This window comes from Microcebus murinus, chromosome 10 (assembly GCF_040939455.1).
Source record: "Microcebus murinus isolate Inina chromosome 10, M.murinus_Inina_mat1.0, whole genome shotgun sequence".
Taxonomy (NCBI): Eukaryota; Metazoa; Chordata; class Mammalia; order Primates; family Cheirogaleidae; genus Microcebus; species Microcebus murinus.
Genome location: NC_134113.1, coordinates 77734391 through 77759544, shown reverse-complemented (window position 1 = coordinate 77759544; position 25154 = coordinate 77734391). Strand labels below are relative to the sequence as shown.

At 37.3% G+C, this 25154-nt stretch overlaps 1 protein-coding gene and 1 long non-coding RNA gene across 2 annotated transcripts in view; one reads left to right on the top strand and one right to left on the bottom strand.

The window, feature by feature from the left end:
• LOC142873405 (uncharacterized) overlaps positions 1 to 650 on the top strand; it is a 79230-nt gene extending 78580 nt beyond the window's left edge. Inside the window, exon 3 of the long non-coding RNA XR_012921467.1 lies at positions 398 to 650. This is a non-coding gene — a long non-coding RNA (uncharacterized LOC142873405). The remainder of the gene's footprint in view (positions 1 to 397) is intronic.
• Positions 1 to 25154, bottom strand: part of ITPR2 (inositol 1,4,5-trisphosphate receptor type 2) — a 467092-nt gene that overhangs the window by 67204 nt on the left and 374734 nt on the right. Inside the window, exons 50-52 of the mRNA XM_012739535.3 lie at positions 19764 to 19928; positions 16279 to 16474; positions 12207 to 12293 (exon numbers count right to left, since the gene is read on the bottom strand). Of these exons, the coding sequence (XP_012594989.3) occupies positions 12207 to 12293; positions 16279 to 16474; positions 19764 to 19928 (448 nt within the window). The remainder of the gene's footprint in view (positions 1 to 12206; positions 12294 to 16278; positions 16475 to 19763; positions 19929 to 25154) is intronic.

Here is a 25154-nt window from a genome sequence, read left to right as displayed (position 1 = left end):
AGTCATATTTTGGTTCAAGGTATAGTTATCAAACATGAAAGATAATTTATTAGTCACTTAAAATAGAGAAAAATCCATATCAAGTTGGATATTAGAATCAGGAATTGTTAATATTGGCAAATGAACAGAAATATATTTTTTTCATTGCAAGGTTAAAGGACCACAGGGGCGTTGGATTTTGGGATTGGGTAGTCACAGGATGTATGTGAAGACACAAAGATAAAAACCACCACCACCACCACAAAAAAAAATTTCAGTCCAACTTTGTCTACATGCTCTATGAGCAGCAGCATGTTTGGAACTTTGTTATGAAAAAGCTGATTTTCCTCTTCTGGGCTGACTTTTATTGTAACATCCTATGGATGAGGGATCCAGATATTTTTACTTGTACTTACAGCTGTTCCTTTTTAAAACCATGCTGGGATATATCTCGAGAGGAGGGTCAACGTCAGAGACAGGCAAGCACAACACGACCGGCTGCGAGTAAGTGATGAGAGAATGTCTTTCCGTGTGGTGTATAAATAGGGGAGAAGGACCTGGTCAGGGCAATGCCAGCAGCAACCCAATCATCCTGCTCAATCATGATCAGTACATAGGCCTGCTGTCTTTATATAGGAGCCCCTGCGAGCTTAGTTAGGAAGGTTCCACCTCTGTGAGATGCATCCACTCTCAGCATGGTAAGCCAAGTTAGCAAGCATTCAGCTTGAAAGTAAGGCCCCGAGACATGGTAAACTACGTAAATGCCAGCATGTGGTTACCTGTGTAACCAGCTGGCCTTCCCCATGTCACACCTGCCAATAGCCACTGGGTTGGGTGCTGGGAATACAGAGGGGAAAGATGGAAGTGTCCCAGTCTACAGAAAACTTATGGTCCCCAGGAAAGGGGGCTCAGCAGATGGACAAGGGCAGAGCAGTGTCACAGCGTGCTGCGGTACATGGATACACACCTCACAGACTAGGGCGTCAGGCATCCGGAAGGAAGTGGCATCTGAATTGAGTCTTGACCGTGGGGTAAGCAAGGCCAGTGCCATCAGTGAGTGAGGGAAGACATTCCGGGCAGAGAAGATGGGAGGAGCAAACGCAAACAGCCATGAAGACACAGGAGGAGTGGGGAAGGCTAGGAAGGTGGGAGTGCCTGGGCTTTGGTAGGTGCAGAGGATTTGGGGGATGTGAGAAGAGAAGCAAGAGGGGACTAGATCATCACGAAGAGACTCATACGTCAAGCTGAAGGGTTTAATTAAACTTTATCCTGAAATTATGAGGAACCACTGAGAAACCTTCAACAGGGGCAAGGTGCTGAAACAGTAGGAGATAAAACACGTACAAGACAAATCAGCATCTGATAAAAGACGGGAAAGCGGAAGTAGGCGCAGTGGTGTGTGCATGTAATCCCAGCTACTCAGGAGGCTGAGGCAGGAGGATAATCTGAGGCCAGGAGTTCAAGGCCAGCCTAGGCGAGACCCCATCTCAGGGAAAAACAAAAAAGACTCAGAAGTGGTGCAAGAGATCGGAATAGAGAGTGCCAGGTAAAGACACGGATAATTAGAGGGGGAGCCCTCTAATTAAGGTGGACTCTGAGTTGGCCTTGACTGGTCTCTGGACTAAGACTTGAGCAGAGAGGCATTTCACATGGCATAAGACAGAAATCACCAGAGGTAGAAAAATATATGCTTGTACGATGCATGGCAAATAAACCAGCGAGTATAAATGAGAGGAGCGGAAGACGAAGTTGGAGCGATAAACTGGGAGCTCTCTGTGAAGCTGTAGGGAGTTTGGGTTTTATTGGGCAGGTAATGGAGCGTCATGGAAAGCCAGACTTGGGGGTAGGGAGGAAATATTCAAAGCAGTGATTTCTGACAAGTAGTCTAGTGATGATATACTGGATGAACTGAAGAGGAGAGAATGGCAGGAGGTTGAAAGACCACTTAGGAGGCAGTGGCAATAATTCAGGCATGATGTGCTGTGAGCCTCGACCAGGGTAATGGCAGCGAGAAGGCAAAGGATGAATGAAAGGGAGCTGACGGGCTCCAGGGGAGGGCGGCATTAATACCGCTCTGAGCCTTTCCAGCCAGGGGTGACTTGGGAAAAGGATGGTCCCATTAGACCACAGAAATAGGCAATTTAGAAGGAGGAACTGGATATAGGGTGTTTTGATAAAGACAAGGAAACCATCTCAGATGATTTGTATGTTTATGAGACGACAAAAAAAAAAAAACCACTTTAAAAAGTCAGAGAAGACAGGAGAGCTGGGAGAATACTGTGATCTGAATTAAGGAAGTCAATAGTTTAAAGATGGAAACAGTGTCAAAACCGTCAGAATTATAGAATAGTCAAAAGCAACGAGAAGCAAGAAAAGGTCACTGGATTAAACGACGACTAGGTCACCAGGAAACAAGAGAAAAAAGGCAAATAGTAAAGGAAAAGAGAGTTGATGCAGAAATTGAAGGAGAGAGTATAAGTCTATTGTTTCATAGGAAAAGTTGGTACTGAAAGGAAGATGACTGATAGGATATGGGTTGGAGGGGATAACAGAACCCAGAGAAAGGTTGAATTAGGACCTTAAGAGTATGTGTAGGAAGAGAGAGAACACACCACAGCAAGGAAAAGATTTCAGATGTAAGAACAATGATCCAATTGATGGTGGTGAGGGGGTAATGATAAAAACAGAGGTAGTTATAAAAGAAGCAAGAGAGCATGTGGTTTACAAACAGAAGGAAAGGATTAGTGAAAACAGGCTTTAAATGTGGAGACATTTAAAAGAACTAAATATATACATATGAAGAACTTACAACAGTGCTTGGCATATAGGACTCAATAAATTCTAGCTACCGTTATTATTATTGCTTTGAGATGGCTGTCACATCTTTTTTTTTTTTTTAATGCTGGTCCTTTTTTTAAGGTTTCATTTAAAAAACAATTATTATGGATACATAATAGTTGTATATCCTTTATAGGTACATGTGACATTTTGACACAGGCATACAATGTAAATTAATCAAATCAGGGTAACTGGGGTATCCATCACCTCAGGCATTTATAATTTCTTTGTTTTAAAAACATTCCAATTCCACTCTTTAAGTTAAAGTATACCCTAACTTACTGTTGGCTATAGTCACTTTGTTGTGCTATCAAACATTGATCATTCTATCTAACTATATTTGTGCCCAGATTAACCACCCCCCTTTATCCCTCCCTACCTGCTACTCTTCCCAGCCTCTGGTAACCATCATTCTACTACTCTGTGTCTCCATGAGATCAATTTGTTTTTATTTATTTATTTATTTATTTATTTATTTAATTTCAGCATATTATGGGGGTACGAATGTTAAGGTTATGTATATTGCCCAAGCCTCCCCTCCCCCCTCGAGTCAGAGCTTCAAGAGTGACCATCCCCCAAACGTTGCACATCTCACTCATTATGTTGGTATATACCCATCCCCTCCTCCCCCCTCCCACCTGCCCGACACCCGATAAATGTTATTCCTATATGTCCACTTAGGTGTTGATCCGTTAATACCCATTTGCTGGTGAGTACATGTGGTGCTTGTTTTTCCATTCTTGAGATAGTTCACTTAGTATAATGGGTTCCAGCTCTACCCAGGAAAATACAAAAGGTGCTATATCACCCTTGTTTCTTAAAGCTGAATAGTACTCCATGGTATGCATATACCACATTTTATTAATCCACTCATGTATTGATGGGCACTTGGGTTGTTTCCACAACTTTGCAATTATGAATTGTGCTGCTATAAACATTCGAGTGCAGGTGTCTTTTTTATAGAGTGTCATTGGATCTTTTGGGTAGATGCCCAGTAGTGATCAAATGATAGATCTACTTGTATTGCTTTAAGGTATCTCCATATTGCTTTCCACAGAGGTTGAACTAGTTTGCAGTCCCGCCAGCAGTGTAGGAGTGTTCCTATCGCTCCGCATCCACGCCAGCATTATTGTTTGGGGACTTTTTGATAAAGGCCATTCTTACTGGAGATAAGTGATATCTCATTGCAGTTTTGATTTGCATTTTCCTGATGATTAGATATTTAGCTCCCACATATGAGTGAGAATATGCGAGACTTGTCATTCTGTGCTTGGCTTATTTTACTTAACTAACGTTCTTGAGTTCCATCCTTATTGTTGCAAATGGCAGGATTTCATTCATTTTTGAGGCAAAATAATATTTCATTGTGTGTATGTACCACAATTTCTTTATCGATTCATCTGTTGATGGACACTTAGGATGATTCCAAATCTTGGCTATTGTGAATAGTGCTGCAATAAACATAGGAGTGCAGATATCTTTTTGATATACTGAATTCCCTTCCTTTGGGTATATACCCAGCAGTGAGATTGCTGGGTCGTATGGTAGTTCCATTTTTAGTTTTTTGAGGAACTTCCATTCTATTCTCCATAGTGGTTGCACTAATTTACATTCCCACCAACAGTGTACAAGGGTTCCCCTTTCTCCACGTCCTCACCAGCATTTATTATTGCCTGTCTTTTTGATAGAACCTATTTTAACTGGGGTGAGATGATATCTCATTGCAGTCTTGATTTGCATTTCTCTGATAACTAATGATGTTGAGTATTTTCCCAAATGTCTGTTGACCATTTGTATCTCTTCTTTTGAGAAATGTCTATTCAGATCCTTTGCCCATTTTTAAATTGTATTATTTGATTTTTTTCCTATTGAGTAGCTAGAGCTCCTTATATTAATATATTCTAGTTATTGATCCTTGGTCAGATGGGTAGTTTGCAAATATTTTCTCCCATCCTGTGGGTTGTCTCTTCACTTTGTTGACTGATTCCTTTACTGTGAAGAAGCTTTTTAGCTTTGATGCCATCCCATTTGTTCAATTACTCAAGAAGTCCTTGCCTAAACCAATGTCCTGAAGTGTTTCCCCAATGGTTTCTTTTAGTAATTTCATGGTTTCAGGTCTTAGCATTATGTCTTTAATCCATTTTAATTGATTTTTCATAAGATGAGGGATAAGGGTCTAGTTTCACTCTTCTGCATATGAATACCCAGTTTTCCCAGCACCATTTATTGAAGAGACTGCCCTTTCCCCACTGTACATTCTTGACAACTTTGTCAAAGATAAATTCACTATAGATATGTGGATTTATTTCTGGATTCTCTATTCTGTTCTATTGGTCTATGTGTCTATTTTTAATGCCAGAACCAAGCTGTTTTGGTCACTGCAGCTCTGTAATATAATTTGAAGTCAGGTAATGTGAGTCCTTCAGTTTTATTCTTTTTGCTCAGCATGGCTTTGGCAATTCTGGGTCTTTTGTGGTTCTATAAAAATTTTAGGATTATTCTTTCTATTTCTAGGAAGATGTCATTGGTATTCTGATGGGCATGGCATTGAATCTGTAGATTGCTTTGGGCAGTATGGACATTTTAACAATATTGTCCACGAACATGCAGTAAATTTCTATTTTTTCTGCCCTTTTCAATTTCTTTCATCAATGTTTTATAGTTTTCATTATAAAAATCTTTCACTTCTTTGGTTAAGTTTCTTCCTAGGTATTTTATTTTATTTGTAGCTATTGTAAATGGGATTACATTCTTGGTTTCCTTTTCAGATTGTTTACTGTCGGCATTTAGCAATGCTACTGATATTTGTATGTTGATTTTGTATCCTGCAACTTTACTGAATTTGCTTATCAGTTTTAATAGTGTTTTTGTGGTATCTCTAGGTTTCTCTAGATCATATAGTATACAGGCAAGGACATTTTGACTTCTTCCTTTCCAATTTGGATGCCCTTTATTCCTTTCTTTTTTCTAATTGCTGTAGCCAGAAGTTCCAGTACTATATTGAATAACACTGGTGAAAGTGGGCATCTTTGTCTTGTTTCAGATGTTAGAGGAAAGGCTTTCAGTTTTTCCCCATTCAGTATGATAATAGCTGTGGATCTGTCATATAAGGCTTTTATCATGTTGAGGTAAGTTTTTTCTATACCTAGTTTTTTGACAGTTTTTATCATGAAGGGATGTTGAATTTTATTGCATGCTTTTTCAGCATTAATTGAAATGATTATATGGTTTTTGTCCTTCGTTCTGTTGATATGATGTATCACATTGATTGAATTGTGTATGTTGAACCATCTTTGCATCTCTGGGATGAATCCCACTTGATCATGATGAATAATCTTTTGAATGTGCCGTTGAATTCAGTTTACTAGTATTTTGTTGAGGATTTTTACATCTATATTCATTAAAGACATGTACCTATAGTTTTCTTTTTGTGTTGTATTTTTGTCTGGTTTTGGTATCATCATGATATAGGCCTCATAGAATGAGTTTGGGAGTATTCCCTCCTCCTCCATTGTTTGGATTACTTGAAGTAGGATTGGTACTAGTTCTTCTTTCAATGCTTGGTAGAATTCAGCAGTGAAGCCTCCAGGTCCTGGGCTTTCCTCTGATGGGAGACTTTTTATTACTGCTTTTATCTCATTACTTGTTATTGGTTTACTCAGGTTTTGGATTTCTTCCTGGTTCAATCTTGGTAGGTTGCAATGTGTCTAGGAATTTATCCTTTTCTTCTAGGTTTTCCAATTTATTGGCATATAGGCTATTAAATCTTATAGAAAGTTATAGTTTTAAAATAATCAACAAATTCTATACTTGAACAATATGAGGTTAAATTATCTTCATTTTCAGCTGACTAGCAAAATATTTTCTCTTAATTTATAATACAAATATATGAGGAAAGGAATAAAAACATTTTTATTAGCTCTAAAACAGTTCCCCCAAATCTGAGGTATTAGTCTATAAATTATTTTAAAATACTGGCCATACTTGAGTAAGAGTATTTAATAATGCCATTTTTTCCTGCTTTCATAATTAAATTGTTCAGTGTTTTTTTTTTATGGTTTCTTAGAAAGCAGTAGTAGATTGTCATTGAGATACATTTGAAAGTTTGAGTACAATTAAAAACCTCTTATTTGTTAGTTTTAACCTTTAATTACAATCAATTCATTATGCAAATGACAATTTAAAAAATTTTAACCAGAAAAAAAAAATTTAAAACACTAGGCACCCCAGTGGGGAGCCAAAATGCAGAATGCATTAATGCTGACTGGATTCTGGTATTCATCAATCTTTTCTATTAAAGCAAAATACCAAAACATTAAATATGAATTATTCATAAATGTTAAACATCTGTGAACTCCCTCCTTTTTTATGTACGTTCAAATGACTTTTACTTATACAATAATCATAGTTATATTTTATACATTGTCTCAGAAAGGCCTTGCTTTCCTAGAAGAGTTAGGTTTTTTTTTTTCTGGTTTTTTTTTTTTTTTTTTAGTGAATATTTTTGTTCAGGATCAGGGAGGTTTGTAGCAAATGAAATACAACGGATTTCTTTTTTTTTTTAACCACAGTTGGTTGCCAGTTACCGTGCGAATTTTCTGCTGCTGGGACAATGACCTTACTGCATCCGCAAGAGCCTTCCAAGGGAGCTAGCTTCTCTGCCTCCCAATCACCACGAGGCTTGTTATTAAGCGGCTGTGTATGCCTGGGCCTTTTGTTGTGTGGACCTGCTGTCCAGAAGGTAACAAACCAAGGTTGTCACAAACGCACACTAGGGTTTGCAAGTTAAAATGTAATCCTGGTCTTAGACACAGAGGTTATTTTTAAATTCAAGTGATACATGCTGCACAACAAACACCAGGTTCTACCTTTCACCGTGCTTTTGCAGTTAAATAACATGTGGCCAAAATTTAAAGGTGTCAAAGGCTAGAAGATCAAATCCACAAAATTTTCAGATGAATTTTATCACATACAATGTGAAATGCAAAAATGGTACAGAAGAAAGAGTAGATTAATACAGGCACTCCTGTATTTTTAATGCTGATTTAGGAACAATCCCTAATTGTGAAAAGCTACTGCCACCATCTCTGGCTCCCAACAGTGTCTCTGACACACCTCCAGGGCTGAAACTCCTCCACTCCCCACTGGAATCCTTGCTTTCTTCCCTATTCTGGCAGCTTTCCTAGAAAAACTGTCTCTACCTCTTCCCCTAACTTCTAGCTCCGTTGCAGCCTAAAAATATGGAGACTATGGCCATGGGGCAACATGCCCGAGAGGAAAAATCCACCCCATTTATCCACAGCAAAGGAGAAATTATGTTCTTTGTGTAATATGTTAGGTGAATAGCAGGTTATAGAGGTTTTCATGGAAAGCCTTTGATAAGAGCTTGTATTTGGAATCATAAACCAATATCTAAACAGAACAGAGTTTCTTAACCTTAACACTTAATGTTTTGGGCTAGATGGTCTTTGTTGCAGGGACCGTCCTGTGCAATGTAGGATGCTTTACAGCATCCCTGGCCTCTACCCGCTAGATGCCAGTAGCATGCTGGGGTAGCCCAGTTGTGACAACCAAACATGTCTCCAGACATTGTCAAAGGACCCCTGGTGGGTAGATGTGGCAGCAAAATCAACTCCAGTTGATAAATATGTCATAGACAATATTTATATTTTAAAACATTGCCTTTTGTAGACAACGTGCTTCAAGAAAATAGACCCAAACATACTCAGTGAAGGGCAAGATGACAAGCAGAGTTTTTAACTATCTCTACATTTTGGTTAGGGAAGAAATAACTCATAGACATTAATCTTTTAACCGGGAGGCAATAAAACAGAAGGTTGGAGCGCAGTCTTTGGAATCTGCATTGATTTACATCGATTCACTGGCTATGGGATCGTGGCAACCTACTTAACGTCTCTGTCCTTTGGTGCTGTTACCTGAAGTGTGAGGATAATTGCAGTATCTATCTCACAGGGCTGTCGTGATGATGAAGTGGCGTAATGCCCACTGTGTGCACAGTGGCGTGCCTGAAACCAGGACACCTTCTCCAGCTCCTTGGACATGTCTCAGGGCTTTCAGTCCAGGATGTTCCCTGTGCCCAGATACACTTCTCCCTCCTCTTGGCCTGACTGGCTCCTGCAAGTCTCAGCTTAAAGAACTCCTCTTAGAAAGTTCTCTCCATCTTATCTACCTACGGCCAGGCTGTGCTGTGATTATCCATCACAGCACTATGTGGGACACTTGCCTAACTGTATAACTTGTTATGCTTCTCCTACTATTTTATAAGTTCCATAAGGGATTCCAGAATCATGTTTGTTTGCTCAACATTGTGTCCTGAACTCCTAGCACAGTGGCTGGCCCAGAGTATGGGCTCCGTAAATATTGCTGTATGAACGAATGAAGAAAGGAATGAATACGCAAGGCTTTCATTATTATTAATATCATCATTATCATCATCATCAAAGACTTGCAACTGAATTGACTTAACTACTCTCCTGTTTTATAAAAATATGCATTTTTTAGAAATGCTAATATCAGCTAGGTGCGGTGGCTCACGCCTGTAATCCTAGCACTCTGGGAGGCCGAGGCAGGTGGATCATTTGAGATCAGGGGTTCGAGACCAGCCTGAGCAAGAGCGAGACCCCGTCTCTACTAAAAATAGAAAGAAATTAATTGGACAGTCAGAAATATATAGAAAAATTAGCCGGGCATGGTGATGTATGCCTGTAGTCCCAGCTACTTGGGAGGCTGAAGCAGAAGGATTGCTTGAGCCCAGGAGTTTGAGTTGCTGTGAGTGAGGCTGACACCACGGCACTCTAGCCAGGGCAACAGAATGAGACTCTGTCTCAAAAAAAAAAAATGCTAATATCAAAATGTCACAATTTATGATAATATATGAAGTAGTTAACAATAGAATATCTGGTTGACTGTCAACAACAATGCCTGGGGGATTGGGTAAAGGCTAAAATTTACAGAATTGCACAGAGCTGTGCTGCCAATCATCATGGGGTGTGCTCACACTATGTGTGACCGTGAGTGGGCCCCGGCAGTCACCTCACGGTGCCTTAGGAGCCCCTGGCTGCCATGCCGTGGGTGAGAGTCACTAACTCATGCTCTTCTGGACCCACTGGGTCAGCCCTCTTTGTAGACTCTGGGAAAAGAGTCTAGCAAAAGACTAGCAAAAGAGTCTAGCAAAAGACACTAGCAAAGCAATTATTTTGTTCTTAAAATCAAACCGCAGCGTATACTTGCTTCAAAATAAAGGAAATAATTTTTTATAGTAACATCTGGAGACAGAAGACCAACTCAGGCATAGCGTCACTACACTTGGAACCATGTTGTTAAAATATTTGTGTTAACAATAAAGTAAACTTCTTAACATATTTTTCACACTCTGTTAAGGAGAAAGAATGTTGAGTTGAAAAGGAGATAACAAGTACTGGTGACAAGAAACTCAAGTTCAAAGTGGTTGAAAAAGATCCCAAGACCTATTTAATTTTACCCAATTACTTTAACTATGTCTAAGTTTTCAAAATAGCTCTCTGTGATTTTTTAAAAAAAATCACAGATAATGATGAGAAAAGAGGAATACCTGTAGACCTGAATTGGAGATGGTGACACATTCTGTGAGCAGCTGACAAATGAGTTTGACATATCTTAGGTTTTGTGGGCTACACACAGTTTCCATTACATCTTTTCTCTTGAAAAAATTTAAAAATTTACAGTCATTCTTAGCTTAAGGGCTATATCAAAACAGGTGGCAAATTAGATTTCCCCATGGGACATAGTTTACCAGTTCCTATTCTAGAGCTTATCAAACTTGAGGATGCCATGAGAGAGAATAAATATTGCTTGACAGACTCAGAAAGAATCATATGGACACCAGGATGCTCATGGCGCTTTAGAACTGGAAGAGACCTGAAATCTAGAGATTGTTTTTATCAAAGAACTCTCGATGTATTCTCTGGACAAACTGGGACATCTTGGGATTATGGGCTGGCAGGAATATATAGAAATAAGCGCATGGTTTTCTACTTGAAATCCCAAACTCCCAATCATATGAGAATAGAACGGGCATTTATGGCTTGACAGCTCAATCAGTGAAGATTGGCCCTTTAGCCAAGAGTCAGCCAAATATGGGTAACGAGTGCCATGTGATTCCAAATTCCAGTATCCAGAATAATACTGCACCACTCAAATGCTTGCCCTGGAGTATCACAAAGGTCACTGTTACAATATGTGAAGAAGTATGAAGAAATTGGAGGTATTTAAACTGGAAGATGCCTATGACGGGATTTTGCAAACCACAGAGCACAGGAATGTTAAGGGGTCTCCTTGTGAGCTTTGCCTGGCGGAGCAGGAGGTAGGGAAGAGAAGTCCTGGTGGCAGCTGGTCACGGTGCCTTTAGCATGGGAAACTGGGATGCAATGTGTGCATTTGTGTGCTTAATTCTTCCTTTAAGTCATAAAGCATTAAATATTTAGTCAGTAGAAAGGACTACCATTTTTCCTCAAGCAATAGTTGAACACCTCAAGGAAAAAGCCAGCTTAGGAAAGCAAGCACTACCATTATGCCCAAACAATGTGTTCCCCCAGATGGAAACCAGGGAACTCGATTCTTACACTGTGCTTGTCTCTTTCTTCCCTGAGTCCAATTTTGCCCTCTGTAGACCCAACACATCTACTCCCACTAAATCTGCTCCTTTTCAATATAAGACAACTTTTGAAATATGTAAAGACAGACACTTCCTAAATCTTTGCTACTTCAGGAAACAGATCACTGATTTCTTCTATACTTCATTAAACATCGCACATGCCATAGTTTCTAGATGCCTGCCACATCCTAAGAGAACAATTTAGAGTTTAAAAAATTATTTTTATATGATCCTGTGGAGGTAGGAAAAGTTTCACATCCTCATATTCTCCACCCCCGCTCTCTCTCAGCAAGCCATTTGAACAAAGTCCAGAAAATGTGCATAACATATCCAAGACTCAGAGGTAGAAAATGTCAGGTCCAGGATTATACCCAAATCTTTTGTGTTCTAAGCCCATGCTCTTCTGAATCCTGTGTCAAAGGCTTATATAGTTAAAAGGGGCTCACTTAGTGTGGTTTGCAATATGGTAACAGAATTTTTAGCAGCACATACCACCAAGTAAAATTCGCTGAATTCTCATGAACAGAAATGAAATAAGGAACAGGATAGGAGCACGAAATGACCAATATGGAAATCCTTTCACCAGTTTGAATCCTCTTGGTTCTTTTACCCTCTATTCTTCTATTTCAACCCACTAAGATATTCCTAGAGCAACTCTCTAAGAGGTGATACCATTTCACCAAATAGAACTTCAGAGGTATCAAGTTCATACTATCCCGGAGGCCCTTCTACAGACCTGCATTTGAAGCTGGTATCGTGGGTGAGCAGTTCTCCTTCGTGCATGTTCCCATAATAGTAGTTAAGGTAGGCACCTGATGACTGCCTGAGAAGACACAAAGTAGAATATGCTGTAGAGACAAACATGCAAATGACAGGCAATGAACTTGAAGTGATAAACGCATATAAATTAAAGTCACTCGTACTCTAACTTAGCTGTGTTCCCAAAGTCTATTAGTAAGTTAGTCTGGAACTCAGGAAGCAAATTTTATAAATAGAAAATGAGTTCATGAGCCATCCCACTAAAAGTCTTTTTATACCTTTCTTTTTTTTTTTTTTTTTTTTTTTTGACCGACTGACCCATGTTCATTTTTATACCTTTCTTAAGCGGCTGAGATAAAGAGTTAATAATACTGTAGACTGTAACCACCATGTGTAATAACGGTTCTATGGCCAAATGCATTCTGGGTTCTGACTTGGGATGCCAGGAACACATTCTCCTCTGTGATGTTGGCAGTCCCTGAGCCCTAAGCCATTGGGCACTACCACCGAGGAAGAGATTGCAGGTGGTGGCAGTGAAGTATGGATTTTGGGGAATAAGGGCATAAAGTGCCTCAGGGAGCAAGAATATGCTGCCAGATCCTTGTTCAGGATCTTCTAATTCTTCCACAGTCCCCAGGAATCCATCTGCTTCCTGGCTCACCACCTATTTCCCCAAACAGGAATGGGACAGAAAATAGTAACCTTTCTATTTGCATATAGAAACTATTTGCATATAGAATATATATATATATACACACACACACACACAATTCATTGTTCATAACAAATAGGAAGTAAAGAGGTTCCTCTAAACCTGTTTTTTAGGCTCTGAGGTCCTCAAGGTGAGGCTTTGGAGAACCAACAGTCAACTAGGGCACATAGACAGGTATAGACAAAATTACAGTTGGATGGAGTACATGATGTACAGATTTTTTAAAATGGAGTGCATTAGAGGAGGGAGAAGCGAATTCTAGAAGGGGAGAAAAACCCAGACAGCTTTTTGGAGAAGGATCCCTCTAAGGAGACCCAGGATTTACACACATGAAGGTAAGGAGGGGGGTAAAGGGTGCAATATCTTTCTGACAAAAGGCACAGAGGCCAGCAAAGGCGCGCGGCAGAGTGATCAGGGCTGCTCGCCAACTGCTCTAATGCTCTAAACAGGAATCCCACAGGCAGAGGAGATCCAAATGTTTGCAAACCAATGAGAGAGAATCAGAGCTGAGGTCAGAATGAATGACATGGGCAGCAGAAGAGAGGCTGAGGGTGGGGGAGCCGCTGCAGGAGTGGCTCCTGCAGGATTCCGGGTGAGCGGAAATGAGGATGAGAAATAGGAGGACGGCACTGAAAATGGAGAAGAGGGACATGCACTAGAGATACCGTCACCTCCACTTCCCAACAGAACCTGCCCTCCAAGTCCTTTGGCTTTTATAAGACATGGAGTCCCCTAAACACTGGTCAAGGGGTGGCTATTTATTGAGCCACAGATTCCTCTGGTCACAGGGGCAAGAACTGTGTTCTCTAAATTCCCAATGCAGTCTGCGAATTATCCGCCCTCTGCTCTCCCATGCACCTGTGAAGCTTTTGCCACTCAGTTTTAGAACCCTCAACCTGCCCTCTTTGCTTCCCCTCTGTTGGTTTTCTGATCATTCTTTCACCTTCACTGAAGAACTGCATATATCTTCTGCACTCCAAATTTCACTTGCTACCCAGGTGTGTTATCCTCAATAATTTCACTTGATACACAGAGTCAACTCTGGAAATACATAGTCAACTTTGGAAGTAAATAATGTCAAGTAAATACTATGTTTCCCTGAAAATAAGACAGGGTTTTATATCTATTTTTCTTCAAGAAGACACCCTAGGGCTTATTTTTAGGGGATATGTTTTTTTTTTTTTTAAAGTACAGTACAACAATCTGCATTTATTCAAATATAGTTAAGTTGTCTTCTTCTGGAACATCATCATAACGCTCCAAACCCCAAATTCCATCCTGAATTTCTCGTGGCTCTATTTCCTTTAGAACCATTGGCCCCAATCTCTCATGTCGAGCAATAGAGCTCTCATGGGGCAGATGAGAAGGGCCGCTCATCTTCTTTACCGCTCAGCGACTAAATGCATGGGTTGTGCAGATACGCTGCGTAGCCACGCCCATCACTAGGTCTTATTTTCAGGGTAGGGCTTATATTGTGCAAATACTTAGAAATTCTGCTGGGGCTTATTTTATGGGTAGGTCTTATTTTGGGGGAAACATGGTACTTGAAAAATAAACTTTATGCTATGTATCAATAGAGACTAGGTATGGTATTAGAAATGAAATTTAAAATATTATGAAAACAAGGGTGCTTTTTCTAGGGCATCGCATCACATACACTCTCACTCTATGAAACAAAAACTCTCACTCTATGAAGAACAGTTTAACTTTGTTAACTGTTCCCATATGCTAGATTGTCATAGTATGTACAAAAGCTTTATTTAACAGCTTTCTGTATGAATGTGCATAAATATTTTTAGTAAAGAGCTTGAAATTTGAGGTTTAGTGTTACCTATTTTGTAAAAAAAATTATTTTTTTCTAAGGAAAATATTTATATACATAATATAAAGATGCCAGCTTCCTTTTTAAATAACACAAAAATGTTTACCAGTAGGATTTATGAGACAATAACTTCTGTACACATTTTGAATTCAGAAATAATGATGCTTCAGCTTTAGATTTAGTCTGTACTGGGTAACTCAATATGATCATGCCTCAAATCTAGTAAGCAATTAAAACGTAGAGATTTTTAAAAGCAGACAGTTTATGGTTCATAAAAATTTTAATGAAAGTAGAGCTTTGGGGGTATATTTGTGTGAGGTCTTCCTCCAAATATTTACATAAAAGTCTGGAAAAAGTAACATTTAAGGAAGAATAAGAAAGGCAGTAACAGAAAATATTTCATGTTCCTGGGAATAAAGACTAACATCTAGGTATGAAATTCAGGGGAGCCACAAGTTTAATAAATTTCAATCTGTGCACATGATGTTTCTGATCACTTAGACTTACTAATAGACTTAAATGCCAGCTAATTATCCCATAACCTAAGAAAGATACTACCATATGCCATCAACTTAATAATTATGAAATGTTTGTTAACAGCAAGAAAGAATATTATTTACAAGGCATCAGTAATGAAATTCTGGTTTAACATGCAATGGTTTGAGGAGAGAGTGTGTCATTTTGTGGTTTCCATTCCCTACAACCCATAGTCAGTGGAATCACTCAGAAAAACTATCAGCAAAATACAGAACTATGATTTCTATCTAGCAAGATAGAAGCAGAATAAAAAGAATAAAAAAGAAATTTAACCAAGAAAGCAACGGATAGGAAAGGCGGAAAAAGAATCCATTAGAAAGTATCATAAACAAAAAACTCAAAATAACATGGAAACAGTAAGCCCTAACACCACGGTGAATATAAATGGGTATGTCTAACCAGTTAACCACAAGAGTAAAAATCGTACAGAAATTCTGACAGCCACACACTGATAGATTCAGCCTTTTAATCACATTATTTTGAGCATGTATGTCTTCTGTACCCAATTTCTTATTATTTGATGGTTTCTAAATCAAAGCATTTATCATTTTCAATTACTTAGTACCATATGATATTGTACTGTGATCAAATTTGTATGGAGTAATGGTAGTGAATGATGCTAGGGGTTGTTTTGGGGGTAGACAGGGAAAAAGAGGAGGAAAAGAATTTCAGAGCTGTTACTGCGCACTGAAGTTGCTGACTGTCTTCTGGAATATCGTCGGCAACATTGACACTTTCTTACTGAGACTGAACTTAGGTGACGTGATGTTCTTGTGTGTTTCTCTGTGTCCACTGACAGCTAATACACAGCCTAACAGTATTTCACGTTCCTGACTCTCAGTAGTGACCAAGAACATGTTCTCAAAGGAATGAAAGAAAATATTTCCTCCATTAGTGTTTATCTGTAATCTTGTTAACAAGCTATGCACAAGTCATATCCGCCATCAGAGAAAGCTCATTTAGCGGTGACAGCAATACCTGTGACAGGAGTTCGGTTTTTCAGCCTATCCACTTCCATAGTGAAGTCATCCTTCAGAAAAAGGAATCCAATAATGGAAAACAGGTAGACAAGAATGAGAGCCAGGACTGCAGTTAGAATAATAGAACGGCCATTCCGTGTGACGCTTTTTATAACATTGACCAGCGTCTCCTCTCTGTACACCAAATCAAAAAGCTACAAAAATAAAGAAAATAAAAACAAACGAAAAATTCAATGGAGCAAAAGGTGAATAACCATAAATATAATTACAAATACAAATGCAAGCCATTATAGTTTATCTAAGAAAAAATAACCTAAACCATCTTAAAAATGAACCAAAAAAAGGAAAAAAAGGAACCAAAATATTTATTTCTTCTTCGGTTAGAATGCATCAAACATTTTCAAAAAGATAAATTTAATACAGCATATAATGCGCATAATATCAATTTATTAAGACATTATAGAAATAGCATAGCTTCAAATTTGAATTTAGAAAAATTATAATATTGTACTTAACCAGCTTAGCTACTTATTCTTTGTTTTTACTCTTCCTGATATACTGCAGTTACTTTTGAAATATGTAAAATGGCTAAAGTGAGAATGCTGAATTAGGTCCTCCTAAGTAATGAATAATTGAAAAATGCATTAAATATATTATTTAAGAGATTAGATGTGAAATTTTAAGAACAATTTTATGAGGTGGTTACAATAGAAAATGTATGAAATTTAAAAATATTTGAGAAATGCAAACATCTTTCCTTACTAAAAGGATATAATGAGAACAAAACATATTAGTACATACTTTTGGAAACTGAAGAATATACAAAAACATAATACATAATTTTGCTAATTCACTTTCTCTAACAGGCTATCATCCATTTTGTCTTTAGTAGTAGAAAATCTATGCATTAGTCAAGAACCTACATATTTGCTATCTGTAGTCAACACTAAGAAAAATTTTATTTATTGCTACATTATAAAGTTGAAATTATACATTAGCTTTTATTACAAAAAGCTGGTTAAAAGCAATAAAATGATACTAACTTTTAAAAAGGTATAAATATCTGTTTGGAAATGAACAGTATTTTTAAAATTGGAATAATTGAAGTTTGTCTTCTGCTATCTGTGGGCAGTAATTAGAACTTCTGAACTGGCTGAAACAACCAATTATATGTCATATACCCTTCTGGAAACATCAAGGTCTTGTTATATATATATATATATATATATATTTGAGTACTGAAGGTTATACTGTTGCTTTCCAATTTAATTGTAGTCTTGCAAAGAATTGCTATATAGGTATTAACTTGTTTGCTCATCTAAGGAAACTAATATTTTACAATGGTCAAATAAAAAAAAAGTCTAACTGTTTTGCTGTTTATCTCCTGGAAGGAGTAGCCATCTTTAGAAATAAAGTCAATATTCTTCAGTAGAGACAAATTAATGAATGCAAATGCAACTTCAAAATAGTCGACATTCTGCTTATTCAATTTATTTAAGCATTAAGTTGATGTACTAGAGATTTTCCTTTAAGTTAACTCAAGAGAGGCTTAAAGAAAAAAAAATTGGCAAGGTGGTTTAGGTCAGCTCTACAGAAAGTTTAGAGCTTTCAGAAGCCCCTGAGATGCTTGCTAAAAATGTATATTCCTGGGCCCCATCCTATGCCCATGGAATAAGTAGCCTGTGACTGCAAAAGGTGTTGATATTGGACAGTGGATGGTTCTTTTTGTTTATTTCTGAAAGGATAATCTTGAGTATGGTTTTTATCATTTTGGATGAAGGAATGACATTTGTGGGCACAAGGAGAATTCATATTCAAATATTTTTTTTTAAATAGAAAAACATTAAAAATATGTTTAAATATCATTTTTGGCATTATGTACATTATAATTTCCTTCTAGTACTCTAAACATCAAAATGGACTATATACTTTTCATAACCAACCAAATAAAAAAATATTAGCATCAGTATCATAAGATTTGACAGAACAGATAAAAGACCAGAGGAAAAGAAAACTAGAAGAGAGGGTTAAGTAACATAAAAGTAGTATTACTACTCATAACTTGTAATAATTTGAATATACCTTTATTTTGTTAAATACCTTTCCTAGAAAACTTAAAGATTTACATTCATCATTTCACATTTTTCATATTATCTGGTTTAATGGATCTTGAGATTACTGGTCTCTCATATTCTCCCTATCCATTGTATAAATAAGAAGGCTTATGCACAAAAACATAGACTCATCAAATTGTATACATTAAATGTATATAGCTTTCTGTATGTCAATCATACTTCAATAAAGTGGTTTAAAAGCTATTGAATATTACATGTCATAGGTAAAAGTGCTGGGTATAATAGGACTTTATATATCACAGGCAAGTAAAAAATGGAATTTTTCTGGCGAATCAGGGCAGACAGAGAAATCATTTGGATTGCTGGAACTAAAAAAAAAATTCTACTGCTTAATGATCTAACTTAACTGCCTAGAAGGTAAGTTTATATCAAAATATAATAGACAAATCCACTCTTCACTCTGGCTCTTTCAAGTATTTGATAGTAAATGAAACATTGGCCTCATTTCAGTCTTCCCACATAGGTGTGCTAGATAATGGGGAAGCAGGAGGTGCTGAATTTATCCCTCATGACCCAAGCAAATTGGGTCAACAAAATGTTTTCATGTCTTCCACTGGTTTTCAGGAATCATTTCATTGGACAGTGCTGTCTACTGCATGTCAACTATGGGCTGGAGATATAAATAAACCATTCCTGTAGCATCATGATGTTCACCTGCTTTTTAAGTTTCAAAACATTATTGCATATTTGTATTGACTCCTCTCCTGGTTCATGGCTATAAAATAGTACATACATAAGAAGGAAAACTGAGAATCAGAGGGGAAAGAACCCTCTAGAAACAATCTGAAAACTCCATTTAATGAATTAAAGACATGCAGATAAGTTTAACAATAATGACATATTAAGCCCAAAACTTGTAAGACTCTACTTAAAACAACTCACTGTGTTTTTGCTAGATTGACTTTTTATCCCCCTCATTCTACTGATATTCCATTCTAAAGATACAATTAGCTTTTGATATTATAAATAAAGCACAATGATTTCAGTACCCAAGAAAATATACCCCTATTTTGTCTCCCACGCTCTGTTGGAGAATCTTTAAATGCAAAGGGAAATATTATTTGGCTGAAACCAAAAGCAGCCTCTCATACGAAGCCTGGGTCAAGAGGTGGGATGGTTGTTTGCTTCTCAGAGAGATAAAGAACTCTACCACCTATGTGGTTTCCCAGAGAAAAAGACTAAAAGTGATAATAATTCATGCTTTTCCTAGGAAATTCTAAAAATAACATAATTTGTCCTAAATGTCAGGCCTTGTTTAAAAAAAAAAAAAAATCAAAGGAAGAGGCATAAGAAGAAGCAGCATTGTGTATTTTTTCAGCAGTGACTGTCCACGTGGAGATGTACTCACCAGGAAGCTATAGAAGAATTCATGGACAAAGAGGCCCAGCATGCAAACCAGGACATACGCTACGTGGTAGAGAAAGGCCACATCCAGGATGACAGCCCGGTACCCTCGGGTGAACGTGCCACGATTTCCAACAAAACTCACCAGAAATACTATTTTATTACAAAGCTAAAGGGAGAAAAAGATTAGAGATTACTGTCTTATTTATCCTGAAACTCACATAGATAGCAGGACATTGATGAACACTATTATTCATAAAGTCTATGATTTTCTATCATGATTTCTCATTTTGTAGTTTTTCAGCATGGCTTACAAATCTGCATGCAAACATAGCACATGCAAAACTTGTATCCTTTTCAGTTCCAGGAAAGAAAAGAAGAATGATAAAGAGAACCAGGTATGCAACCAAGACAGGCCTGAATTTTTTTTTTTTTTTTTTTGATACAAGGTCTCCTGTCGCCCTGGCTAGAGTGCCATGGCATCAAACTCCCAGGCTCTAGCAATCTTCCTGCCTCAGCCTCCCAAGTAGCTGGGACTACAAGCATGAGACAAAATGCCCAGCTAAATTTTCTATTTTTAGTAGAGACAGGTCTTGCTCTTGCTCAGGGTGGTCTTGAACTCCTGAGCTCAAGTGATCCCCTCCCGCCTCAGCATCCCAGAGTGCTAGGATTACAGGCGTGAGCCACTGCACCCAGCCCAGGCCTGAATTTTAATCCTGGCTCTTTCATTACTGTTGTGTGACCTGGTTAATGCAACTGTAGGCCTTGATGGTTTCTCCTGAAAAATTGGAATAAAAGAATTGCCACCTCATCGAACTCTTCAGAGGATTAAACGACATAATGCATATGAAGTCCTTAATACAATGACTTTTTAAATATTACTTTTATTGTATTTTCTACATTAAAACTAATATATAAAATGTTTTTATTATGCTGGAAATATAACAAAAATATCTTTTCACAAAATTTCCAGAGATTTGTCCTTTTTTTTTTTAATCCTGGATTTTTCTCTACTAAGTATTATTTTAAACAAGGAAGACATTAAAATTATTTTTGCATTTAATTAACTTTATATAGGAAATATAAATATTCTTATGTACCTGGGTTGAGATAAATATAATGTATGTATATTTCTAAGCCCTGTGTGTGGTACTAATTCAACAAACAGTTTGGAGTGTTTATTATGCCTTTGACCATGTAGAGTATATTCAAACTATATTTTATATTGCCTTTCGTGGCATAATTTTGGAACATAGAAATTTATACTGAGATTCTTTGGCAATAGCAATAATCTGTGCAGTGATTTACAAAAAAAAATTATCATAAACTTAGTGTCATCTATTTGGTTTTAGAATTGCTGCGTTATTTATAAAGCAAAGTGCCAATTTTACCTCTTAGTCATCAAGGAAAGAATTACGGATTCCAAGAGTTCATATAATAGTCTGCATTTCCTACTTGTTCCCTGAGTTCTTTAGGTTATCTAATGGAACAATATGTGTCTTTAAATGTCCAAACCAGACTTTGGGAAAATAGGTTGCTCTTTGCACAGTGTTTTATGTCATGATTTGATTTTAGATAACCTAAGAAGGAGCATAACACTTTGAGGCAGATGTAAAAGTTAGTTTAGAAAACCTTTTCCTTAAAATTTCTGAAGTTCAAATCAATACAGATGAAATGAGAAATGAGTTATTATTGCATGTTGTGAAGGGCCAACCAAATTAACAACGTGGCAACTAAAAAGGTCAAACCTTTCTTAAATTTCCCCCCTGCTGATTGATTAACTATCCTCTCCATAACCGATGTTATCACTCCATTCCTCATCTTGTTTGTTAACAATTTCAATAACTTCAAACAGAAAGTTTCATTTTACTATTTAGTTGATGATGTTTCATCATTAATAGTTTACATTATTATTAAATATAGCTACAGTATAATGGATGTCTTTATAGTTATTGTCCCAGATCAAGTTTAATATTTTAAGAAGTCATTATTTAAAAACCCAGGAAATAAATAAAAAGTGCTGATCTCCATAAAGTATTTGACAATAAATACCCATGAAAATTGTGAAAAATAGAATGTCTGGGAAAGCAATATTCAGTAATTTATTCTTTAAATTGTTGAGTGCCTATTATTTAAATTTGCCCCATTTACCTTGATTCACCTGCTATAGTACATAAATATAAAATAGAAATAAAAAATTCTATAAAATGTAAAATTGGAAATTGGAAAGTTTTCAGAAGGATGAATAATATGTTTAAGATAAATTGTTTATATGTTGTTTTCTGATCTCTAATTCTCTAAATTGAATGATAAAAATTATGCAGGAAAACTATTTGTAAACCCTATCTACCAAGGAAATATAATAAATTGAATTCAAATTCTCAAAAAAAGCAATACATTTCATTTCTCCAAAAATGTGAAAGTAAGGACACATTTGTGCCTAAAAGGGTCTCTGCCACTTTCACACAAAAAATAAAGATTTGCCTTATTTGTTTTAGGGTTTTTGTATTTGTTCTTTTTGAACCTTGACCTAGAGCTTGATGGGTAGTTTCCTTTTTCTTCACTAAATCTCCACGTGGAGTGGAATTAGGGCTGGTGGTGGCATCCACCTGCTTCTGTCAAGATCAGAAGTAGGGAAATTGTTGCCCTTTTGTTTTAAAGTGTTCATAACAAGGAGAAATAAGTGCAAGAATAAATGATCTGTATAGGAAAGAAGTTAAACTCTGATTTCTCTCCCATCATGAAATTTAAAAATTGTCTTTATATTTCATTTTCCATGAAAGCCAAGAATATATGTGCCGAGAATAAACAAGTTGCAAAAACGCTTTTCATGTCATAAAACATTGATGCTGCCGGGCGCGGTGGCTCACGCCTGTAATCCTAGCACTCTGGGAGGCCGAGGCGGGCGGATTGCTCAAGGTCAGGAGTTCAAAACCAGCCTGAGCAAGAGTGAGACCCCGTCTCTACTATAAAACAGAAAGAAATTAATTGGCCAACTAATATATATAGAAAAACTTAGCCGGGCATGGTGGCGCATGCCTGTAGTCCCAGCTACTTGGGAGGCTGAGGCAGGAGGATCGCTTGAGCCCAGGAGTTTGAGGTTGCTGTGAGCTAGGCTGACGCCACGGCACTCACTCTAGCCTGGGAAACAAAGAGAGACTCTGTCTCAAAAAAAAAAACAACAAAAAAAACCCCACAAAAAACATTGATGCTGTCTAACCAGTCTCTCATTTGTCAACACCATTATTCAGGTAATCATTGTTTCTACGGCAAGGGTCCATGTGGGTGACAATAAATGAAAAGGTGTGGGAACTGGGCAAGATTAAGCATGGGTTAAAAGCCCATGCTCTTTCGAGCTGGTGGTAAAAGAACCCCTGAGTCAACACAGGGATACCAATACAAATGACCACAACTGACAACTCATATATTGTTTTCTTCATCTAGTTTTCCAAGCTGCCCTTCATATCGTTTTTGTTCCAGATGGGGTGAATTGTGTGGCGCTAGGGAAAAAAACGGGATGGCAGAGAAACAGCGTCAATGAAAGCTTTCTGGACAGTCTTTAAAAAAGTGATACACCATCCAAATGATTTACCATAGGTCTTCCAAAATCAAAAGCAAAATTAATGTTTGTTTGTTAATTAGTGTACACTATACTAAAGCAAGTATTAATCATTAATTTTAATAAAGTATTCAGTTAAGTAGCATTTTCATGTATATTTATAGTTTGTTGCTATTAATATTCTTCGCAGGACTATTAACAGTCCAGTATGGTGGAAAGACACTGGAAGGAGGGCCATGTGGCTTCCAGATCTGGCTCTGGCGCTGCTTGCTTTGATCAAACCTCCTGGTCTCTATAGGACTCTGCTTCCTCATATTTAAAATGAAATCCTAGAAGGGAATAATTCTTAAGGTTCCTGATAGCTCTAGAATTCTATGCGATGTCCTTTAAATGTTCCTATTTTGTGATCACAAAATTTTATAGCTGTCATGTCTTCTTTTTTATATTATCCTTTTGGTCTTATTTGGTACTCTGTCCCTGATCAAGAATTCTATCTCTATCTTACATTGTTCCTATGGGAAAATATGACCTATTTTACAGGAATAAATTGTAGAAAGAAAAAGAAAGATGTCTACATATTTATTGATGGGTAAAAACTGAATTTATGGTCTTCAACTCCATACCATATTTTCATCAACCATGTAAATCAACCTTCTTACTAAAAATATGATTTGTTTTAAAAAAAATCTCCATTTCAGTGGTATTACATCTTAGGCAGGATAAGGTTCTAAGGTCAGCTTGTAAGGAAAAATTTGTGTGCAGTCAAAATCACCCTGCAAATCTTTTAAATTGCAAAAAAAAAAAAAGTACAGTAAACAAAGGTGATATAAATGGTAGCATCTCTCATTAAATTCAGCACATCTTTGTTTTATTCTAGCACTAGAGCAGATTTTATTTTTGCAACTGAATATCAGAAGTAGTTATGGGCATTCAGTGACCACATTACATGAAAAAAGGTGTGTGTGTGTGTGTGTGTGAGAGAGAGAGAGAGAGAGAGAGAGAGAGAGAGAGAGAGAGAGAGAAAGAGAGAGAGAGAGAGAGAAAGAGAGAGAAAAAGAATATGAAAGTTTTGAACTCAGACCATATAATTTAGTTAGTATGTTAGGTGAACATATGGTGGGACTCAATCTTATGAATTAGCGGTAACATGAAACTCTCAGAAAACTATCTACAGGTAAATAGTTAAGGACATGATGCCCCTATTACATTTGATCTCGGTAATTTACTGTTAATAGACTGGGTATCTACTAAACCTCTCTCTGCAAAATGGTGAGACCAAGTTATTAAATAAATCACACATTTCTAGGAATTAATAGAAAAGCAAAAAAAAATGCTGTAGATAAGAATTGTTTAGAAGATATTAAAAGATATCTCCCTGGTATTTTCTGCATTATTATTTATTATAAAAATATCTAAAAATTCTAAATAACAAATTAATGGAGTAATTAAATAGATTATATAACATCCATATGACTGGAAATATTATAGGTATTAAAATGAAGTTTACAAATAATTTTAGTGGTATGAAAAAAATAAAGTGACTCCAAATTTATAAAATGTGTGCTTATAAGGCCGGGCGCTGTGGCTCACGCCTGTAATCCTAGCTCTTGGGAGGCCGAGGCGGGCGGATTGCTCAAGGTCAGGAGTTCAAAACCAGCCTGAGCAAGAGCGAGACCCCGTCTCTACTATAAATAGAAAGAAATTAATTGGCCAACTGACATATATATAAAAAATTAGCCGGGCATGGTGGCGCATGCCTGTAGTCCCAGCTACCCGGGAGGCTGAGGCAGAAGGATCACTCGAGCCCAGGAGTTTGAGGTTGCTGTGAGCTAGGCT